We start from the raw sequence: 18,163 nt of genomic DNA, 5'->3' as shown, positions 1-18,163 counted from the left end.
ATACGTAACATCATCATTAAAAGGTGACCTTCAGATTGCCCTACTTACGGGAGTTGACACGAGGACATCTGTCACAGCCCCGACCCCAGGCGGCAGCACCAGTACAGCAGCACTCCACCTGTGTGGTTCTCCTGATGGTCGGTCCGATCCTACATCGACCTCCAGTCAATTCAAAGAAGCAGTAATCCTCCCTCGTATCTAAACACACATTGTAAATTTTAGATTTCGTACACATCTCCGTGTGAATTCAAACATAAAAAGTTTAAGGAATTTTGGACTATAATACTCAAAGTTGATGTATCTTAGAAAGGGTTTGACTTACCCCGACATTCCTTGCCATCCAGACTAGTGGAGAAGCCAGGATGACAGCGACATCTGTAACCTCCGATAGTATTGATACAGCGGCCATTTCTACAAACGCCTGGGATTGTGGTGCACTCATCAATGTCTGTAGTGATACAAACCACATCACTGATTCTTATTTAACATAAACTTAGGGTTCAAACAAATATATTGGGTGAAAGTTTTTAAAAAGTTGAATTTACCATTAATTTCTTGTGTATTGCCCACTCGTTAGATTACCAGTACAAGCAATAAGGTACTTGTACTCAAAATTCATCGCATAGCCCATAACCTCCGGCATTGTACCGCTGTCTCCAGATAACCACGGCAGTCATTGTGACCTACTTCCCTGTAGCCCTCGGGACAGACACACATGGAGGTCAGACAAGATTCTTACCTCTACAGTCATTGTGACCTACTTCCCTGTAGCCCTCGGGACAGACACACATGGAGGTCAGACAAGATTCTTACCTCTACAGTCATTGTGACCTACTTCCCTGTAGCCCTCGGGACAGACACACATGAAGGTCAGACAATATTCTTACCTCTACATTCATTGTGACCTACTTCCCTGTAGCCCTCGGGACAGACACACATGAAGGTCAGACAAGATTCTTACCTCTACAGTCATTGTGACCTACTTCCCTGTAGCCCTCGGGACAGACACACATGAAGGTCAGACAAGATTCTTACCTCTACAGTCATTGTGACCTACTTCCCTGTAGCCCTCGGGACAGACACACATGAAGGTCCCGACGAGGTTCTTACAGGCGTACCGACACTGGTGGTTTCCCATCACACACTCGTCCACATCTGTCAAACAGCAAAGATTTTACATACAATTCATTATCATTAAATTTATGACAAAAAGTTTCACAAATTTTAAACATAACTTTTTACAGCAATGAAAATCGTTCAATATACTGTGCAAAGTGTTTCCATATTAAAATGTATATAAAGAATCTCAGAGGAATCTCGGCATTCAATATGCTGTAGTTCTTCATCACAAAGCGGTGAGTTTAAGACAGGAGAACAGACTATCATAGTCATGTTGGCAGTATCTGTGGGTTCTTGTCACTGATTCTGTTTTGACCGACCTTGACAGTGGATTCCGTCCGGTGCCAGGTTATATCCTTTAGGACAGATACATCTGAAGGAGCCGGGAATGTTAACACAGCGGAAAGCACAGTTATTCTGGTCAGTCTGGCATTCATCGACATCTGAGGAAGAAAAAGTATGTATCATCAAAACATCAAAATCTGAGGGAAAGTACGGAATCATCAAAAAATCAAAATCTGAGGGAAAGTACAGAATCATCAAAATCTGAGGGAAAGTACGGATTCATCAAAACATCAAAATCTGAGGGAAAGTACGGAATCATCAAAAAATCAAAATCTGAGAGAAAGTACAGAATCATCAAAACATCAAAATCTGAGAGAAAGTACAGAATCATCAAAACATCAAAATCTGAGAGAAAGTACGGAATCATCAAAACATCAAAATCTGAGGGAAAGTACGGAATCATCAAAACATCAAAATCTGAGGGAAAGTACAGAATCATCAAAACATCATCATCTGAGGGGGAAAGTACAGAATCATCAAAACATCAAAATCTGAGGGAAAGTACGGAATCATCAAAACATCAAAATCTGAGGGGGAAAGTACGGAATCATCAAAACATCAAAATCTGAGGGAAAGTACAGAATCATCAAAACATCATCATCTGAGGGAAAGTACGGAATCATCAAAACATCAAAATCTGAGGGAAAGTACGGAATCATCTAAACATCAAAATCTGAGGGAAAGTACGGAATCATCAAAACATCATCATCTAAGGGGGAAAGTACAGAATCATCAAAACATCAAAATCTGAGGGAAAGTACAGAATCATCAAAACATCATCATCTGAAGGGGAAAGTACAGAATCATCAAAACATCAAAATCTGAGGGAAAGTACGGAATCATCAAAACATCAAAATCTGAGGGAAAGTACAGAATCATCCAAAATATTTTACCAGGCTATTAAAGTGGAAAGGCATGTCCCCGATCTTTTCGATTACCACACGTATTACATTCAAAAGATAAGATGGTGACCTTGACCTTGTCCTAAACATGAAGTTATTGATCTTTTCTTTACACAAAACACATTAAAACAAGGACTTTGTCCTTTTATTCAAAACAAAAGACAAGATGGTGACCTTGAACTTGTCCTATATGCAACAAGCATGATGTATGGTCCGTTAAATGCTAAGGATCTTAGTACATACCTGGTAACCTAGGACATATAATTAACCTTAACACCTATAACCTTATCCAAGTAATACATATACAAATGCATTATATATATGATGATAACATGACAATTTCGGTTACCCTTTGGCCATGGAATTTTTTCTACAAAATTTCATTGAAATTGGTTCAGGGGTTTCTATGAGGTCGAAAATGTAAATTGTTTTCGAACAGATGACAGACAACATACAATGGATAAATTAAGATCGCAATAGGTAACTTGAGACCTCATATCAGGTGACCTAAAGACATCTATAACCTTAACTAAGTAATATAGATACAAATTGTTTTTTTATAAAAATAGGACAATGTACCGATATTGCATGTTGTACCAACTGAATCTCTTTTTCAAGACTATCTATATCACACACAAGTAAAAGAAAGATTACAATTATTATAGTGGAATGGATGTCCAATATATTTTCTGTAAGGCATGCACTGGTGACAGAGTTATAACAGAACTATTCCGTGGTAGCACTGCAAATTCTCTAACACTGGTGACAGAGTTATAACAGAACTACTCCGTGGTAGCACTGCAAATTCTCTAACACTGGTGACAGAGTTATCGTAGCAGCACTGGAAATTCTCTAACACTGGTGACGGAGTTATCGTAGCAGCACTGGAAATTCTCTAACACTGGTGACAGAGTTATCGTAGCAGCACAGCAAATTCTCTAACACTGGTGACAGAGTTGTAACAGCACTACATCTTAGCAGCACTGCAAATTTTCTAACACTGGTGACAAGAGTTATGTCCCTTAAATGACTATGAGTTACCTTCACAATTATTGACCACTAAGTGACTCTTTATGAGTTACCTTCACAAGTATTGACCACTAAGTGACTCTTTATGAGTTACCTTCACAATTATTGACCACTAAGTGACTCTTTATGAGTTACCTTCACAAGTATTGACCACTAAGTGACTCTATGAGTTACCTTCACAATTATTGACCACTAAGTGACTCTTTATGAGTTACCTTCACAATTATTGACCACTAAGTGACTCTTTATGAGTTAGTTACCTTCACAATTATTGACCACTAAGTGACTCTTTATGAGTTACCTTCACAATAATTGACCACTAAGTGACTCTATGAGTTACCTTCACAAGTATTGACCACTAAGTGACTATTTATGAGTTACCTTCACAATTATTGACCACTAAGTGACTCTTTATGAGTTAGTTACCTTCACAATTATTGACCACTAAGTGACTCTTTATGAGTTACCTTCACAATTATTGTCCACTAAGTGACTATAAGTTAGTTACCTTCACAATTATTGACCACTTAATGACTCTTTATGAGTTACCTTCACAAGTATTGACCACTAAATGACTCTTTATGAGTTACCTTCACAATTATTGACCACTAAGTGACTCTATGAGTTACCTTCACAATTATTGACCACTAAGTGACTCTTTATGAGTTAGTTACCTTCACAATTATTGACCACTAAGTGACTCTTTATGAGTTACCTTCACAATTATTGTCCACTAAGTGACTATGAGTTAGTTACCTTCACAATTATTGACCACTTAATGACTGACTCTATGAGTTACCTTCACAAGTATTGACCATTAAGTGACTCTTTATGAGTTACCTTCACAATTATTGTCCCTTAAGTGACTCTGTATGAGTTACCTTCACACGTATTGTCCATTCCTGGCATAAAACCATTGGCACAGTTACATTGGAATCCTCCCTCTACATTGGTACACGTTCCGTTGCCACAGATGTTACCAGCCAAACACTCGTTATTATCTAAAACACAACAGTAATTCATCAGTCTGTATATTCCTGTTCTTGATTCGTTACAATTCAACTCTACATCTCAGTTGTTTTCCTATAGTCAATATGTCATACAGTCCATTGAATGTTTTCCAATAGTCAATATGTCATACAGTCCATTGAATGTTTTCCAATAGTCAATATGTCATACAGTCCATTGAATGTTTTCCAATAGTCAATATGTCATACAGTCCATTGAAAGTTTAAGTCATTCAGGCCAGCTTTAGTTAAAAATCTGTTTATAATGTAGTAAACATGTACAAGTTAAGTTTATGGAAACATCTGAACAAACAAACAGTTCTTTCAAAAGTTAATACAGAAAGTTAATTGTGAATTTCTATGCATTAAAACATGTTGATGAAAAAGACTGTATTATCAAACTGATCTAAAATATTTTGATGTTTTTGTTAACCACAATACTTATATGTAAATGTTTAGATAAAGGGATCGTGACACATACTTGCTTATTTCTTGAAATTTCCAGTTATATATATATTAATTATGTTAATTTTTTAACATCTATGATGTAAATCTTTATTCAGTTCTATAGACCACCTTCTGACAAGTTAATGCCTTAATGATATAACAACCTACATGTTTAAGGCAGATTTTTCTCGTGGACTAAATGAATTTTTAAAACGGATCATTATGAAACTTTAACTGTTATTTTATGTGTAAAATTAGGAACCATCTCTGTTCGATATAAAAGAGAGTTGGTCGATATGGTGTAATTAGTATCATCAAAAGCTTTTGACCACAAAGGTTTGATACTGACCCACACATCGTCGGCCGGTGTCATCCAAGATAAAGCCTTGACCGCATTCACAACGGAACGAGCCATCTGTATTTACACACTGTCCATTCTCACACAGACCAGGAATCATCATACATTCATTAACATCTATAAAGAAATGAAGGTAATTATATACATATATATAATGATTTTACTGTAATTAGTTTTTAAATCAGTAAACGAGAGATTTATAATAAGATGTCATCAAGACACTGACGAAGACATCTACAAAGAAAATAATCTGTGCGATAGAATAATTCTACTATGCAATGAACAGCACAAAATTTTTTAATGCAAACATAATATAATGATATCGGGTTGCACAATGTCATTTATAAAAGGATCTTATATTAAAAATCCTATTTCTAATTACTTTTTTATGTATTGTTACAGTAGTATATGAGCGATCTATAATGACACTGTTTTGTGATCTGGCTGACACCCTTACCCATAGTTCCACCGTCAGGACTTGTGATAACTCCAGTGTCAGGACATAGCGCATCAAAGCTGGCTGGAAATACAACAAACAAATAGACAATCAACAGTCCTTCATTACCATCTGAAAGTAAGGGCTATCAAAAATTATTTCAAATGGTTTCCATAGAAACAAAATACTCTACAAATCAAAATTAGATCCCAATACACACTGATTATAACACATTGCTGGGAACAATTCCATAATGTTCTAAAACTACCTAAAATGGTCTACAATCTATATTTAACTTTAAATACAGAATGACCTATGACCTTATTTCATCCTTGACAAGTTCATACTTATAACAAAGGCCCATGGTAATGTTAATGCCTGATGACCTCTGACCTTATTTTATCCTTGACAAGTTCATACTTTTAACAAAGGCCCATGGTGCTGTTAGTGCCTGATGACCTCTGACCTATTTTATCCTTGACACATTCATACTTTTAACAAAGGTCCCTGATGTTGTTTGTGCCTGATAACCCCTGACCTTACCTTCACCCCTCTGAGGACACACCTCACACAGGTTGGTGTTTCCCCAGGCCTGCCCCACTGTACAACAGCACATAGCCTTGGTCATGTTCCGAGTGAAGGCCTCAAGACAAAGACCATCCTGAAACCGTCCAAAGCAATTTCCTTCTCTGACATCTGGAATCAAAAGTCAATTTTTAAGTAAATGGTTTCCAAACATTACTACCTGAGACACCCAAGTTTACCAGAGTCACCCAAGTTTACCAGTCACCCAAGTTTACCAGACACCCAAGTTTACCAGAGTCACCCAAGTTTACCAGTCACCCAAGTTTACCAGTCACCCAAGTTTACCAGTCACCCAAGTTTACCAGAGTCACCCAAGTTTACCAGTTACCCAAGTTTACCAGAGACACCCAAGTTTACCAGAGTCACCCAAGTTTACCAGTCACCCAAGTTTACCAGAGTCACCCAAGTTTACCAGTCACCCAAGTTTACCAGAGTCACCCAAGTTTACAAGAGTCACCCAAGTTTACCAGTCACCCAAGTTTACCAGAGTCACCCAAGTTTACCAGAGTCACCCAAGTTTACCAGTCACCCAAGTTTACCAGTCACCCAAGTTTACCAGAGTCACCCAAGTTTACCAGTCACCCAAGTTTACCAGAGTCACCCAAGTTTACCAGTCACCCAAGTTTACCAGTCATCCAAGTTTACCAGTCACCCAAGTTTACCAGAGACACCCAAGTTTACCAGAGTCACCCAAGTTTACCAGTCACCCAAGTTTACCAGTCACCCAAGTTTACCAGTCACCCGAGTTATTCTACTTTATCTTTGCAACTTTCTGCTATTCTTTATGTAAGACACACATACAACCATCTGTTTATACAGTATTATGTTACTTGCTGATATATTTACATGTTACAGGCTCTAGGATAGATCTTGAGATATTAACAATTCAACTATGTGTACTTGAAATACATTTTATATGGACACAAATACATTTCTTAATTATACATGTTTTCAACCTGATGTGCATGTGCCACTTCAGTTCTCCATACATATACAATATATAATGATTTGCACAATTTAAGCAAATAATAATTCTCAAAGAAAATAGCAAAACAACGATAATTTTAAGTATAAAGTCAAACTTTGTTTCATTCAGGTGAACTTCCATTTCAGTTACTCGTTATTGTTTTGGCTTGAAAGAATTTCCGTAATTTAAAGGTTCTTTTACATCTGAAACTCTTTGCCCGGGTCTGATCCTATCAGAAGGAACTCTGGTCTCATCAAAACAATATTTGTATCTGATTAAGAATTTTAGGCTCATTGAAAATTAAATCAGATAGACATGGTATAATACTATTGAGTCTGACCTAGAGATGTACCGGGTATAATACTACCGAGTCTGACCTAGAGATGTACCGGGTATAATACTACCGAGTCTGACCTAGAGATGTACCGGGTATAATACTACCGAGTCTGACCTAGAGATGTACCAGACTGTCATTGAAGGGGCTGTGATTGTTCCTCATATGAGATGGACATTATCAGTCATATACACTGCTAGTTTGTATAGATGAATCTGCTATAAACAGATGTATGTACATACCCAGACACATCATGCCATCGTCGGTGAGAAGGGTGTTTGGCGGACACTGACAGCGATATCCTCCGTCAATATTCTCACATTGGCCATTAGCACACACACCCGGGATAGTCTCGCACTCATTCACATCTGAAAAAATACAGGATTATCATCTAACTGTTGTTCAGACCTATACTTACCGATACAGAACAGATTATTATCTAACTGTTGTTACCAATACAGAACTGATTATTATCTAACTGTTGTTTAGACCTATACTTACCGATACAGAACTGATTATTATCTAACTGTTGTTCAGACCTATACTTACCAATACAGAACTGATTATTATCTAACTGTTGTTACCAATACAGAACTGATTATTATCTAACTGTTGTTACCAATACAGAACTGATTATTATCTAACTGTTGTTCAGACCTATACTTACCAATACAGAACTGATTATTATCTAACTGTTGTTACCAATACAGAACTGATTATTATCTAACTGTTGTTACCGATACAGAACTGATTATTATCTAACTGTTGTTTAGACCTGTACTTACCAATACAGAACTGATTATTATCTAACTGTTGTTACCGATACAGAACTGATTATTATCTAACTGTTGTTCAGACCTATACTTACCAATACAGAACTGATTATTATCTAACTGTTGTTCAGACCTATACTTACCAATACAGAACTGATTATTATCTAACTGTTGTTCAGACCTATACTTACCAATTCAGAACTGATTATTATCTAACTGTTGTTACCAATACAGAACTGATTATTATCTAACTGTTGTTACCAATACAGAACTGATTATTATCTAACTGTTGTTCAGACCTATACTTACCAATACAGAACTGATTATCTAACTGTTGTTACCAATACAGAACTGATTATTATCTAACTGTTGTTACCAATACAGAACTGATTATTATCTAACTGTTGTTCAGACCTATACTTACCAATACAGAACTGATTATTATCTAACTGTTGTTACCAATACAGAACTGATTATTATCTAACTGTTGTTACCAATACAGAACTGATTATTATCTAACTGTTGTTACCAATACAGAACTGATTATTATCTAACTGTTGTTACCAATACAGAACAGATTATCATCTAACTGTTGTTTAGACCTGTACTTACCAATACAGAACTGATTATTATCTAACTGTTGTTACCAATTCAGAACTGATTATTATCTAACTGTTGTTACCAATACAGAACTGATTATTATCTAACTGTTGTTACCAATACAGAACTGATTATTATCTAACTGTTGTTTAGACCTATACTTACCAATACAGAACTGATTATTATCTGTTGTTTAGACCTATACTTACCGATACAGAACTGATTATTATCTAACTGTTGTTTAGGCCTATACTTACCGATACAGAACAGATTATTATCTAACTGTTGTTCAGACCTATACTTACCAATACAGAACTGATTATTATCTAACTGTTGTTCAGACCTATACTTACCAATACAGAACTGATTATTATCTAACTGTTGTTACCAATACAGAACTGATTATTATCTAACTGTTGTTACCAATACAGAACTGATTATTATCTAACTGTTGTTCAGACCTATACTTACCGATACAGAACAGATTATTATCTAACTGTTGTTCAGACCTATACTTACCAATACAGAACTGATTATTATCTAACTGTTGTTACCAATACAGAACTGATTATTATCTAACTGTTGTTACCAATACAGAACAGATTATTATCTAACTGTTGTTCAGACCTATACTTACCAATACAGAACTGATTATTATCTAACTGTTGTTCAGACCTATACTTACTGATACAGAACAGATTATTATCTAACTGTTGTTCAGACCTGTACTTACCAACTGTTGTTCAGACCTATACTTACCGAGACAGAACAGATTATTATCTAACTGTTGTTCAGACCTATACTTACCAATACAGAACTGATTATTATCTAACTGTTGTTACCAATACAGAACTGATTATTATCTAACTATTGTTACCAATACAGAACTGATTATTATCTAACTGTTGTTCAGACCTGTACTTACCGATACAGAACTGATTATTATCTAACTGTTGTAGCATGTAGCCTTCATTACAGATACATTTGTAGGATCCCTCACTGTTAACACAGCTCCCAGCCAGACAAATGTTGTCTCTCTCCACACATTCATCAATATCTGCACACAAAATAAAGAAAACTTATAATATTACATTTATATGTTAAAGTAAATTATATAATAGACAAGAGGCCAATGAGCCTTAACGGTCAACCGAGTTTTTTTTTATATATTTTAGCATATTTGGCCCCTGTGACCTTGAATGAAGGTCAAGGTCAACCATTTGAAAAACTTTGTTGCCCTTCATCCCAGCATGCTACAGACGTAATATTGGGTCTCTGGGCCTTTTGGTTATCAAGAAGAAGTCGTTTAAAGATTTGAGCATATTTGACCCCTGTGACCTTGAATGAAAGTCAAGGTCATCTATTTGAACGAAATTGGTAGCGCTTCATCCCAGCATGCTACACACCCAATATCAGGTCTCTGAGCCTGTTGGTTATTAAGAAATTGAAAATGTAAATTGTTCTTGTGTCATTGAGAAACACTGACAAGGGAACCAATAAAGATGATCTTTAATCACAGGTAGAACAAGAAGCCCAGATGACTTGTATTGAACATGGATACTGCCATGTTTATAACAAAACATTGCATTTCTACAGCGAAAGAAGGATTTGCTGTAGTATCCCTATTGGGCACTGCACACATGTCCCTGCGGGTTAGACCCCAAGTTTCCTTTGACCCAAATATGCTTCAGACCAAATCCTTTCATTTCTATAGATTGAAGAAGAATGATTTTAAAGATTTTCTTCATTTCCCCTATTGGGCACTGCCCCTCAAACCCTGCAGAGGGGGTCACAGACCCTCTGACCATACAAAATTGGTTCCGCTTCACCCAAGGATGCTTAAGACCAAATCTGCTCAAAATCTATTCAATCATTCATGACTAGTAGTGATTTTTAGGAAAAGCTGATGGATGACAGATTGACATCTCACCACGACCACGGTGAACTGAAAATACATCAGCATTCTTAAGAATAGCATATTTGTTTGTACAGTGTACTATTGTTCTTAGAGTTAGTGCTGTCCATAGCTGTGACTAATTTCCATTATCCATCTTGGACAACTTACCTCGACAGTCCATGCCATCTCTAGTTATTTGGAAGCCCTGAGGACATGCACAAGTGAAGCTACCCAATGTGTTGACACAGCGGCCATTTTGACACAAACCGATCTGGTCCAGACATTCATTCACATCTATTGAAAGCAAAAAATAAATAGCAATAGTCAATAAACACTGTAACAGTGAATTCTTAACTAAACAAGTTATAAAGTTAAGCATGCATACATATCAGAAATGGCCTAAATACAAACAAGAGGCCCAAGGGTCCTAACAGTCACCTGAGTTTTGATATATTTTAGCATATTTGGCCCCTGTGACCTTGAATGAAGGTCAAGGTCATCCATTTGAACAAACATGGTAGCCCTTCATCCAAGCATGCTAACAAGGTCATCCACTTGAACAAACTTGGTAGCCCTTCATCCCCACATGCTACAGACCTAATATCAGGTATCTGAGTCTGTTGGTAATTGAGAAGAAGTTGAAAATGTAAATGGTTTACGAAGGACGACAGATGACACACGACACACAACACCAGACAAAAGGTGATCGCAATAGATCATCGGAGACTCAGATGATCTAAAATCTTGTCAGATTTGCTCAAAGGATATGTACAAATTCTTCAGATCTGTTTCACCATACAGTCAAAAGTTTTTTTTCTTCATGTAAAACATGCCATTAAGTTTATTTAACATTATACGTACCTTGACATTCTTGGTTGTTGGAAACGATGAACCCAGGAGAACAATGACAACGGAAACCTCCAATAAGATTTTCACACGTCCCATTCCTACAGCGCCCTGGTCTCGCTGTACATTCATTTCTGTCTGAAAGTAGTCAACAGGTCATGAATCAACCTTTAAAGAAGGACGATGGGCCACACACACCACACAATTTTATTAGCCCTGTAACTGATGACAATGGCCTAAAAATGTTCACACAAGGGAGGTAACTAGTGGTCACAAAGAAAAAACAACAAAGAAAAACAAAACAACTATTTAAGTTGTGAGGTAATAATGATGTGAAGTTCTTGTACAGTAAAAGTCTGCTAGCTCAAACTGCTACGGACCATGTTAATAGTTGGAGGAATATGTAGTATACTAGACCACAGAGTCTGTTCCGAAAAAAAAAAGGGCAATCAAATTCGAAGAATACTAGACCATTCTGCCTGAAGAATACTAGACCATTCTGCCTGTCAATCAAATTTGGCTGGCCAATAGCAAATATGCTAGATATAATTATATTATGATTAGATAAAGCTACTTTTGCACCTATTAAACTATTAGTTTCTAAACTTGACTTATCTATAAAATACCTGACCTAGATGCCCGATCTATCAGCTTAATATGTACTCACCGATACACGCATCTCTGTTTGTATTGAGACGGAAGCCTGGGAAACAGGAACATCTGAAGCTGCCATCTAGGTTGTCACATTCACCATTGATACACACACCAGCCAACTCCTCACACTCATTAACATCTGTAAAATAAAGGATCTGGAATCATTGATACACACACCAGCCAGTTCCTCACACTCATTAACATCTGTAAAATAAAGGATCTGGAATCACTAATACACACACTAGCTCCTCACACTCATTAACATCTGTAAAATAAAGGATCTGGAATCATTGATACACACACCAGCCAGCTCCTCACACTCATTAACATCTGTAAAATAAAGGATCTGGAATCATTGATACACACACCAGCCAGTTCCTCACACTCAATAACATCTGTAAAATAAAGGATCTGGAATCACTAATACACACACCAGCCAGTTCCTCACACTCAATAACATCTGTAAAATAAAGGATCTGGAATCATTGATACACACACCAGCCAGTTCCTCACACTCAATAACATCTGTAAAATAAAGGATCTGGAATCATTGATACACACACCAGTCAACTCCTCACACTTATTCAATTCTGCAAAAAATGTGTCAAAGGGATTCAGTTATTTTGCTTCAAAAATCAATAAAGATTGTTTTCATCTATATATCATCATCAGTTCATTTCTAAATCAAATAATAATAATAATAAAATTAAGCTTCAAAATCAAGTTAAATGTAGTTTAATTGATCAATAATAGATTATTATAGTGAAATACAGGGACATCTGTATTTATAGTAGATTACAGGGGATTACAGTGGAATACAGGGATATCTATATTTATAGTAGATTACAGGGGATTAGAGTGGAATACAGGGATACCTGTATTTATAGTAGATTACAGGGGATTAGAGTGGAATACAGGGATACCTGTATTTATAGTAGATTACAGGGGATTACAGTGGACTACAGGGATATCTGTATTTATAGTAGATTACAGGGACATCTGTATTTATAGTAGATTACTGTGGAATACAGGGATATCTGTATACATAGTAGATTACAGGGGATAACTGTAACAGTACTTTGGAATACAGGGATATCTATATTTATAGTAGATTACAGGGGATTACAGTGGAATACAGGGATATCTGTATACATAGTAGATTACAGTGGAATACAGGGATATCTGTATTTATAGTATATTACAGGGACATCTGTATTTATAGTAGATTACAGGGACATCTGTATTTATAGTGGAATACAGGGACATCTGTATTTATAGTAGATTACAGGGGATTACAGTAGAATACAGGGATATCTGTATACATAGTAGATTACAGGGGATTACAGTAACAGTACTTTGGAATACAGGGATATCTGTATTTATAGTAGATTACAGGGGATTACTGTAACAGTACTGTGGAATACAGGGATATCTGTATTTATAGTAGATTACAGGGGATTACAGTGGAATACAGGGATACCTGTATTTATAGTAGATTACAGGGGATTACAGTGGAATACAGGGATATCTGTATACATAGTAGATTACAGGGGATTACAGTGGAATACAGGGATACCTGTATTTATAGTAGATTACAGGGATACCTGTATACATAGTAGATTACAGGGATATCTGTATTTATAGTAGATTAGTTTCCACCAGCCCTCAGCAGTTTTATTTAGCACCAACAGTGTTTTTTATCTGCCACCATCCCACTGCTCCACTATGACTATGATGCCTGGGTCTATGACAACTTCTAAATTCATAAGGTATTTTAAATGAGGAAGTTGTATTTAATCCTATATATTTTCTTTGTGTCTTTTGTTCATAAATGATGTATTAAGACCTGTCGAAATTAAGTCTTTATACAGATACTGAAAATTCTGAAAAGGTAATTAGATATGAGTTCAGTTGAGTGTTACTTACCAAGACAGCGGCGTCCTCCAGGAGAGAGTTTGTAGCCTGGCGGACATTGACAGGTAAAGCTGCCTGGGGTATTGATACACTGGGCATATCCCTTACAGGGTGACTCTCCCGTCAAACGACACTCATCAATGTCTGAAATAAGTCAAACGACACTCATCAATGTCTGAAATAAGTCAAACGACACTCATCAATGTCTGAAATAAGTCAAACGACACTCATCAATGTCTGAAATAAGTCAAACGACACTCATCAATGTCTGAAATAAGTCAAACGACACTCATCAATGTCTGAAATAAGTCAAACGACACTCATCAATGTCTGTAATAAGTCAAACGACACTCATCAATGTCTGAAATAACAAATACGGTAGAAACCTATTTATACAGTTGTTGGTGCTTCATATCAGTCTTGTGGAAATATTCACAGTTCATTAATCTATTAAACTAGGACATTCCAGAATTTAAACACACAGCAATAAGCAATGTATCCAAATGGCATCAGTTCTCTAAATGTATCAACAAGACTTGGGGTTGTACTCATAACTATCTACATTCACACTTGTATGAGGTGGGGTTGTACTCATAACTATCTACATTCACACTTGTATGAGGTGGGGTTGTACTCGTAACTATCTATTAACACTTGTATGAGGTGGGGTTGTACTCGTAACTATCTATTAACACTTGTATGAGGTGGGGTTGTACTCGTAACTATCTACATTCACACTTGTATGAGGTGGGGTTGTACTCGTAACTATCTATTCACACTTGTATGATGTGGGGTTGTACTCGTAACTATCTACATTCACACTTGTATGATGTGGGGTTGTACTCGTAACTATCTATTCACACTTGTATGAGGTGGGGTTGTACTCGTATTGTAACTACTTACCTTCACACTTGTATGAGGTGGGGTTGTACTCGTAACTATCTACATACACACTTGTATGATGTGGGGTTGTACTCGTATCGTAACTACTTACCTTCACACTTGTATGATGTTGGGTTGTACTCGTAACTATCTACATTCACACTTGTATGAGGTGGGGTTGTACTCGTAACTATATATTAACACTTGTATGATGTTGGGTTGTACTCGTATTGTAACTACTTACCTTCACACTTGTATGAGGTGGGGTTGTACTCGTAACTATCTACATACACACTTGTATGATGTGGGGTTGTACTCGTATCGTAACTACTTACCTTCACACTTGTATGATGTTGGGTTGTACTCGTAACTATCTACATTCACACTTGTATGAGGTGGGGTTGTACTCGTAACTATATATTAACACTTGTATGAGGTGGGGTTGTACTCGTAACTATCTACATTCACACTTGTATGAGGTGGGGTTGTACTCGTAACTATCTATTCACACTTGTATGATGTTGGGTTGTACTCGTATTGTAACTACTTACCTTCACACTTGTATGAGGTGGGGTTGTACTGGTAACTATCTACATTCACACTTGTATGAGGTGGGGTTGTACTCGTAACTACTTACCTTCACACTTGTATGAGGTGGGGTTGTACTCGTAACTATCTATTCACACTTGTATGAGGTGGGGTTGTACTCGTAACTATCTACATACACACTTGTATGAGGTGGGGTTGTACTCGTATTGTAACTACTTACCTTCACACTTGTATGAGGTGGGGTTGTACTGGTAACTATCTACATTCACACTTGTATGAGGTGGGGTTGTACTCGTAACTATCTATTCACACTTGTATGAGGTGGGGTTGTACTCGTAACTATCTACATTCACACTTGTATGAGGTGGGGTTGTACTCGTAACTATCTATTCACACTTGTATGAGGTGGGGTTGTACTCGTAACTATCTACATTCACACTTGTATGAGGTGGGGTTGTACTCGTAACTATCTATTAACACTTGTATGATGTTGGGTTGTACTCGTATTGTAACTACTTACCTTCACACTTGTATGAGGTGGGGTTGTACTGGTAACTATCTACATTCACAATTGTATGATGTTGGGTTGTACTCGTATCGTAACTACTTACCTTCACACTTGTATGATGTTGGGTTATACTCGTAGCCATCAAAACATTCACATCTGAAGCTTTGTAACGTATCTATACAGCGGCCATTTTCACAAATCCCTTGGAATTTCTCACATTCATTGATGCCTGAAGAGAAACATTGGATGTAATGAAAACACAGGAGAATAATGTACTGTGTATCTGTAAATACTGTCTGCTTACACACACCATGTATTATACATAGATTACAATTGATCTAAGACTGATATAAATATTTTTCTTGTTTTACGTACCCTCTCCAATCCTCTCTGGTTCACACAGATCAGCATAAGCAGCTGAAAAATAAGAAACATTTTTATCAAGCATACTACATTTTGTAAGCAACATAAACTTTTTTGGCCATTAAAATGATTATTATTACACAAGATATATTACCTTTCGTCAGAAATATCAACTTTTTTGGCCATTAAAATGATTATTATTACACAAGATATATTACCTTTCGTAAGTAACATCAACTTTTTTGGCCATTAAAATGATTATTATTACAAAAGATATATTACCTTTCGTCAGAAATATCAACTTTTTTGGCCATTAAAATGATTATCATTACAAAAGATATATTACCTTTCGTCAGAAATATCAACTTTTTTGGCCATTAAAATGATTATTATTACATAAGATATATTACCTTTCGTAAATAACATAAACTTGTACTAACAAACAAATTTTACAGTTGCTATGTTGCTATGTGAAATAGTACAGTGGACATGCCCCTAGAAATGATTTTGGACCTGAAGGTCAAAGGTTAAAACAGGTCACTGTAACCTACTTCTGTTAAGTAAATCAAACACATATAATTGTTTTTACTTACCAGGGTACACACTTTCATATAATTAACTGTACTGTTTTACCTCGTAAATCCTCATCGTCCTTATAATTCCTACCTGTACTGTTTTATACACAACACACCAAAACAGTATGAAAGTCAAAAATTTATTGAATGGAACCAAAAACTTGTTCAGGCTCATATTAAATATTATCTAAAGGTTTTGGCATTCTTAGGGGCTGCTCATTCTTACAACTAAATAACATCAACTAACAATATTACATAATAAATTTTTACTCGCTACTCAAAAGATACACCTAAACAATTAAGATACTAATTATACTATAGGGGCATGCAACCCCCAAGCTAGAGCGATCATAGCTTAGCTAGCTATGACTAATAGAGAGGAGAGAAACCTAGCTTGAGCGACCTCAAGCCACAGAGTAAGCAGTTGGTAGCTAAAAAGCAGGCAGTTCTGCTAAGACTGTTTCAGATGGGGCGACCCCCGAGCTTGGGCGATCCCAAGCATATCATCTACATAAGAAATAAATACACAAAATATGATATAATGAATTGGGGGCAAGAAATTCCCCGAATTTAAAAGCGCTAATATCACGGCGTGATAAATTCATTACTGTGAGTGATATCCTCTAACTATTCCTTACTAAGAAGAGCAGCCCAAAATAAAAATAAAAATGTGACAGCTTGCATTGTAACAAAATAAAGCTTATAATTAACCAACACAGATGTACAAAAAGGTGCTGCGAGCCGGCTGCCCCAACCTGAATCAGGGAGGTAGGTTTATCCAATGCTCAGACCAGCTTGCCAGGTGTTGTCTCACCATGAGGCCTTACTTACCCCTAAACAAATGAGCCCGAAACAAGTAAAAAAAAGACATGTAATAAATATAAATATTATAAGTAAACACATATAATAAAAACAACATATACACATGAAAAGTACAGGCAATCAAAACAAAACAACAGTATATAAATATTAAAAGGTAATTATAATATAATATAAACAATTATACACAAACCACAGTAAAGAAAACTGCAAATTATCAAAGGTGGAGGTGGGGCGGATGGTGGATGATGAAT

At 36.4% G+C, this 18,163-nt stretch overlaps 1 protein-coding gene across 4 annotated transcripts in view; it reads right to left on the bottom strand.

The window, feature by feature from the left end:
- LOC117333860 (fibrillin-2-like) overlaps positions 1-18,163 on the bottom strand; it is a 125,240-nt gene that overhangs the window by 13,488 nt on the left and 93,589 nt on the right. For all 4 annotated transcript variants that reach the window (XM_033893276.1, XM_033893275.1, XM_033893277.1 and 1 more), the window contains 16 exons: positions 16,528-16,569; positions 16,256-16,381; positions 14,226-14,357; positions 12,313-12,438; positions 11,661-11,783; positions 10,968-11,093; positions 9,828-9,959; positions 7,772-7,897; positions 6,187-6,339; positions 5,665-5,727; positions 5,199-5,324; positions 4,277-4,396; positions 1,440-1,562; positions 1,036-1,155; positions 323-448; positions 49-198 (listed from right to left, as the gene is read on the bottom strand). In XM_033893276.1, the coding sequence (XP_033749167.1) occupies positions 49-198; positions 323-448; positions 1,036-1,155; positions 1,440-1,562; positions 4,277-4,396; positions 5,199-5,324; positions 5,665-5,727; positions 6,187-6,339; positions 7,772-7,897; positions 9,828-9,959; positions 10,968-11,093; positions 11,661-11,783; positions 12,313-12,438; positions 14,226-14,357; positions 16,256-16,381; positions 16,528-16,569 (1,914 nt within the window). The remainder of the gene's footprint in view (positions 1-48; positions 199-322; positions 449-1,035; positions 1,156-1,439; positions 1,563-4,276; positions 4,397-5,198; positions 5,325-5,664; positions 5,728-6,186; positions 6,340-7,771; positions 7,898-9,827; positions 9,960-10,967; positions 11,094-11,660; positions 11,784-12,312; positions 12,439-14,225; positions 14,358-16,255; positions 16,382-16,527; positions 16,570-18,163) is intronic.

This window comes from Pecten maximus, chromosome 9 (genome assembly GCF_902652985.1).
Source record: "Pecten maximus chromosome 9, xPecMax1.1, whole genome shotgun sequence".
Taxonomy (NCBI): domain Eukaryota; kingdom Metazoa; phylum Mollusca; class Bivalvia; order Pectinida; family Pectinidae; genus Pecten; species Pecten maximus.
Note: the sequence above shows the minus strand (reverse complement) of the source record. Positions and strands in the feature narration are given on the sequence as shown.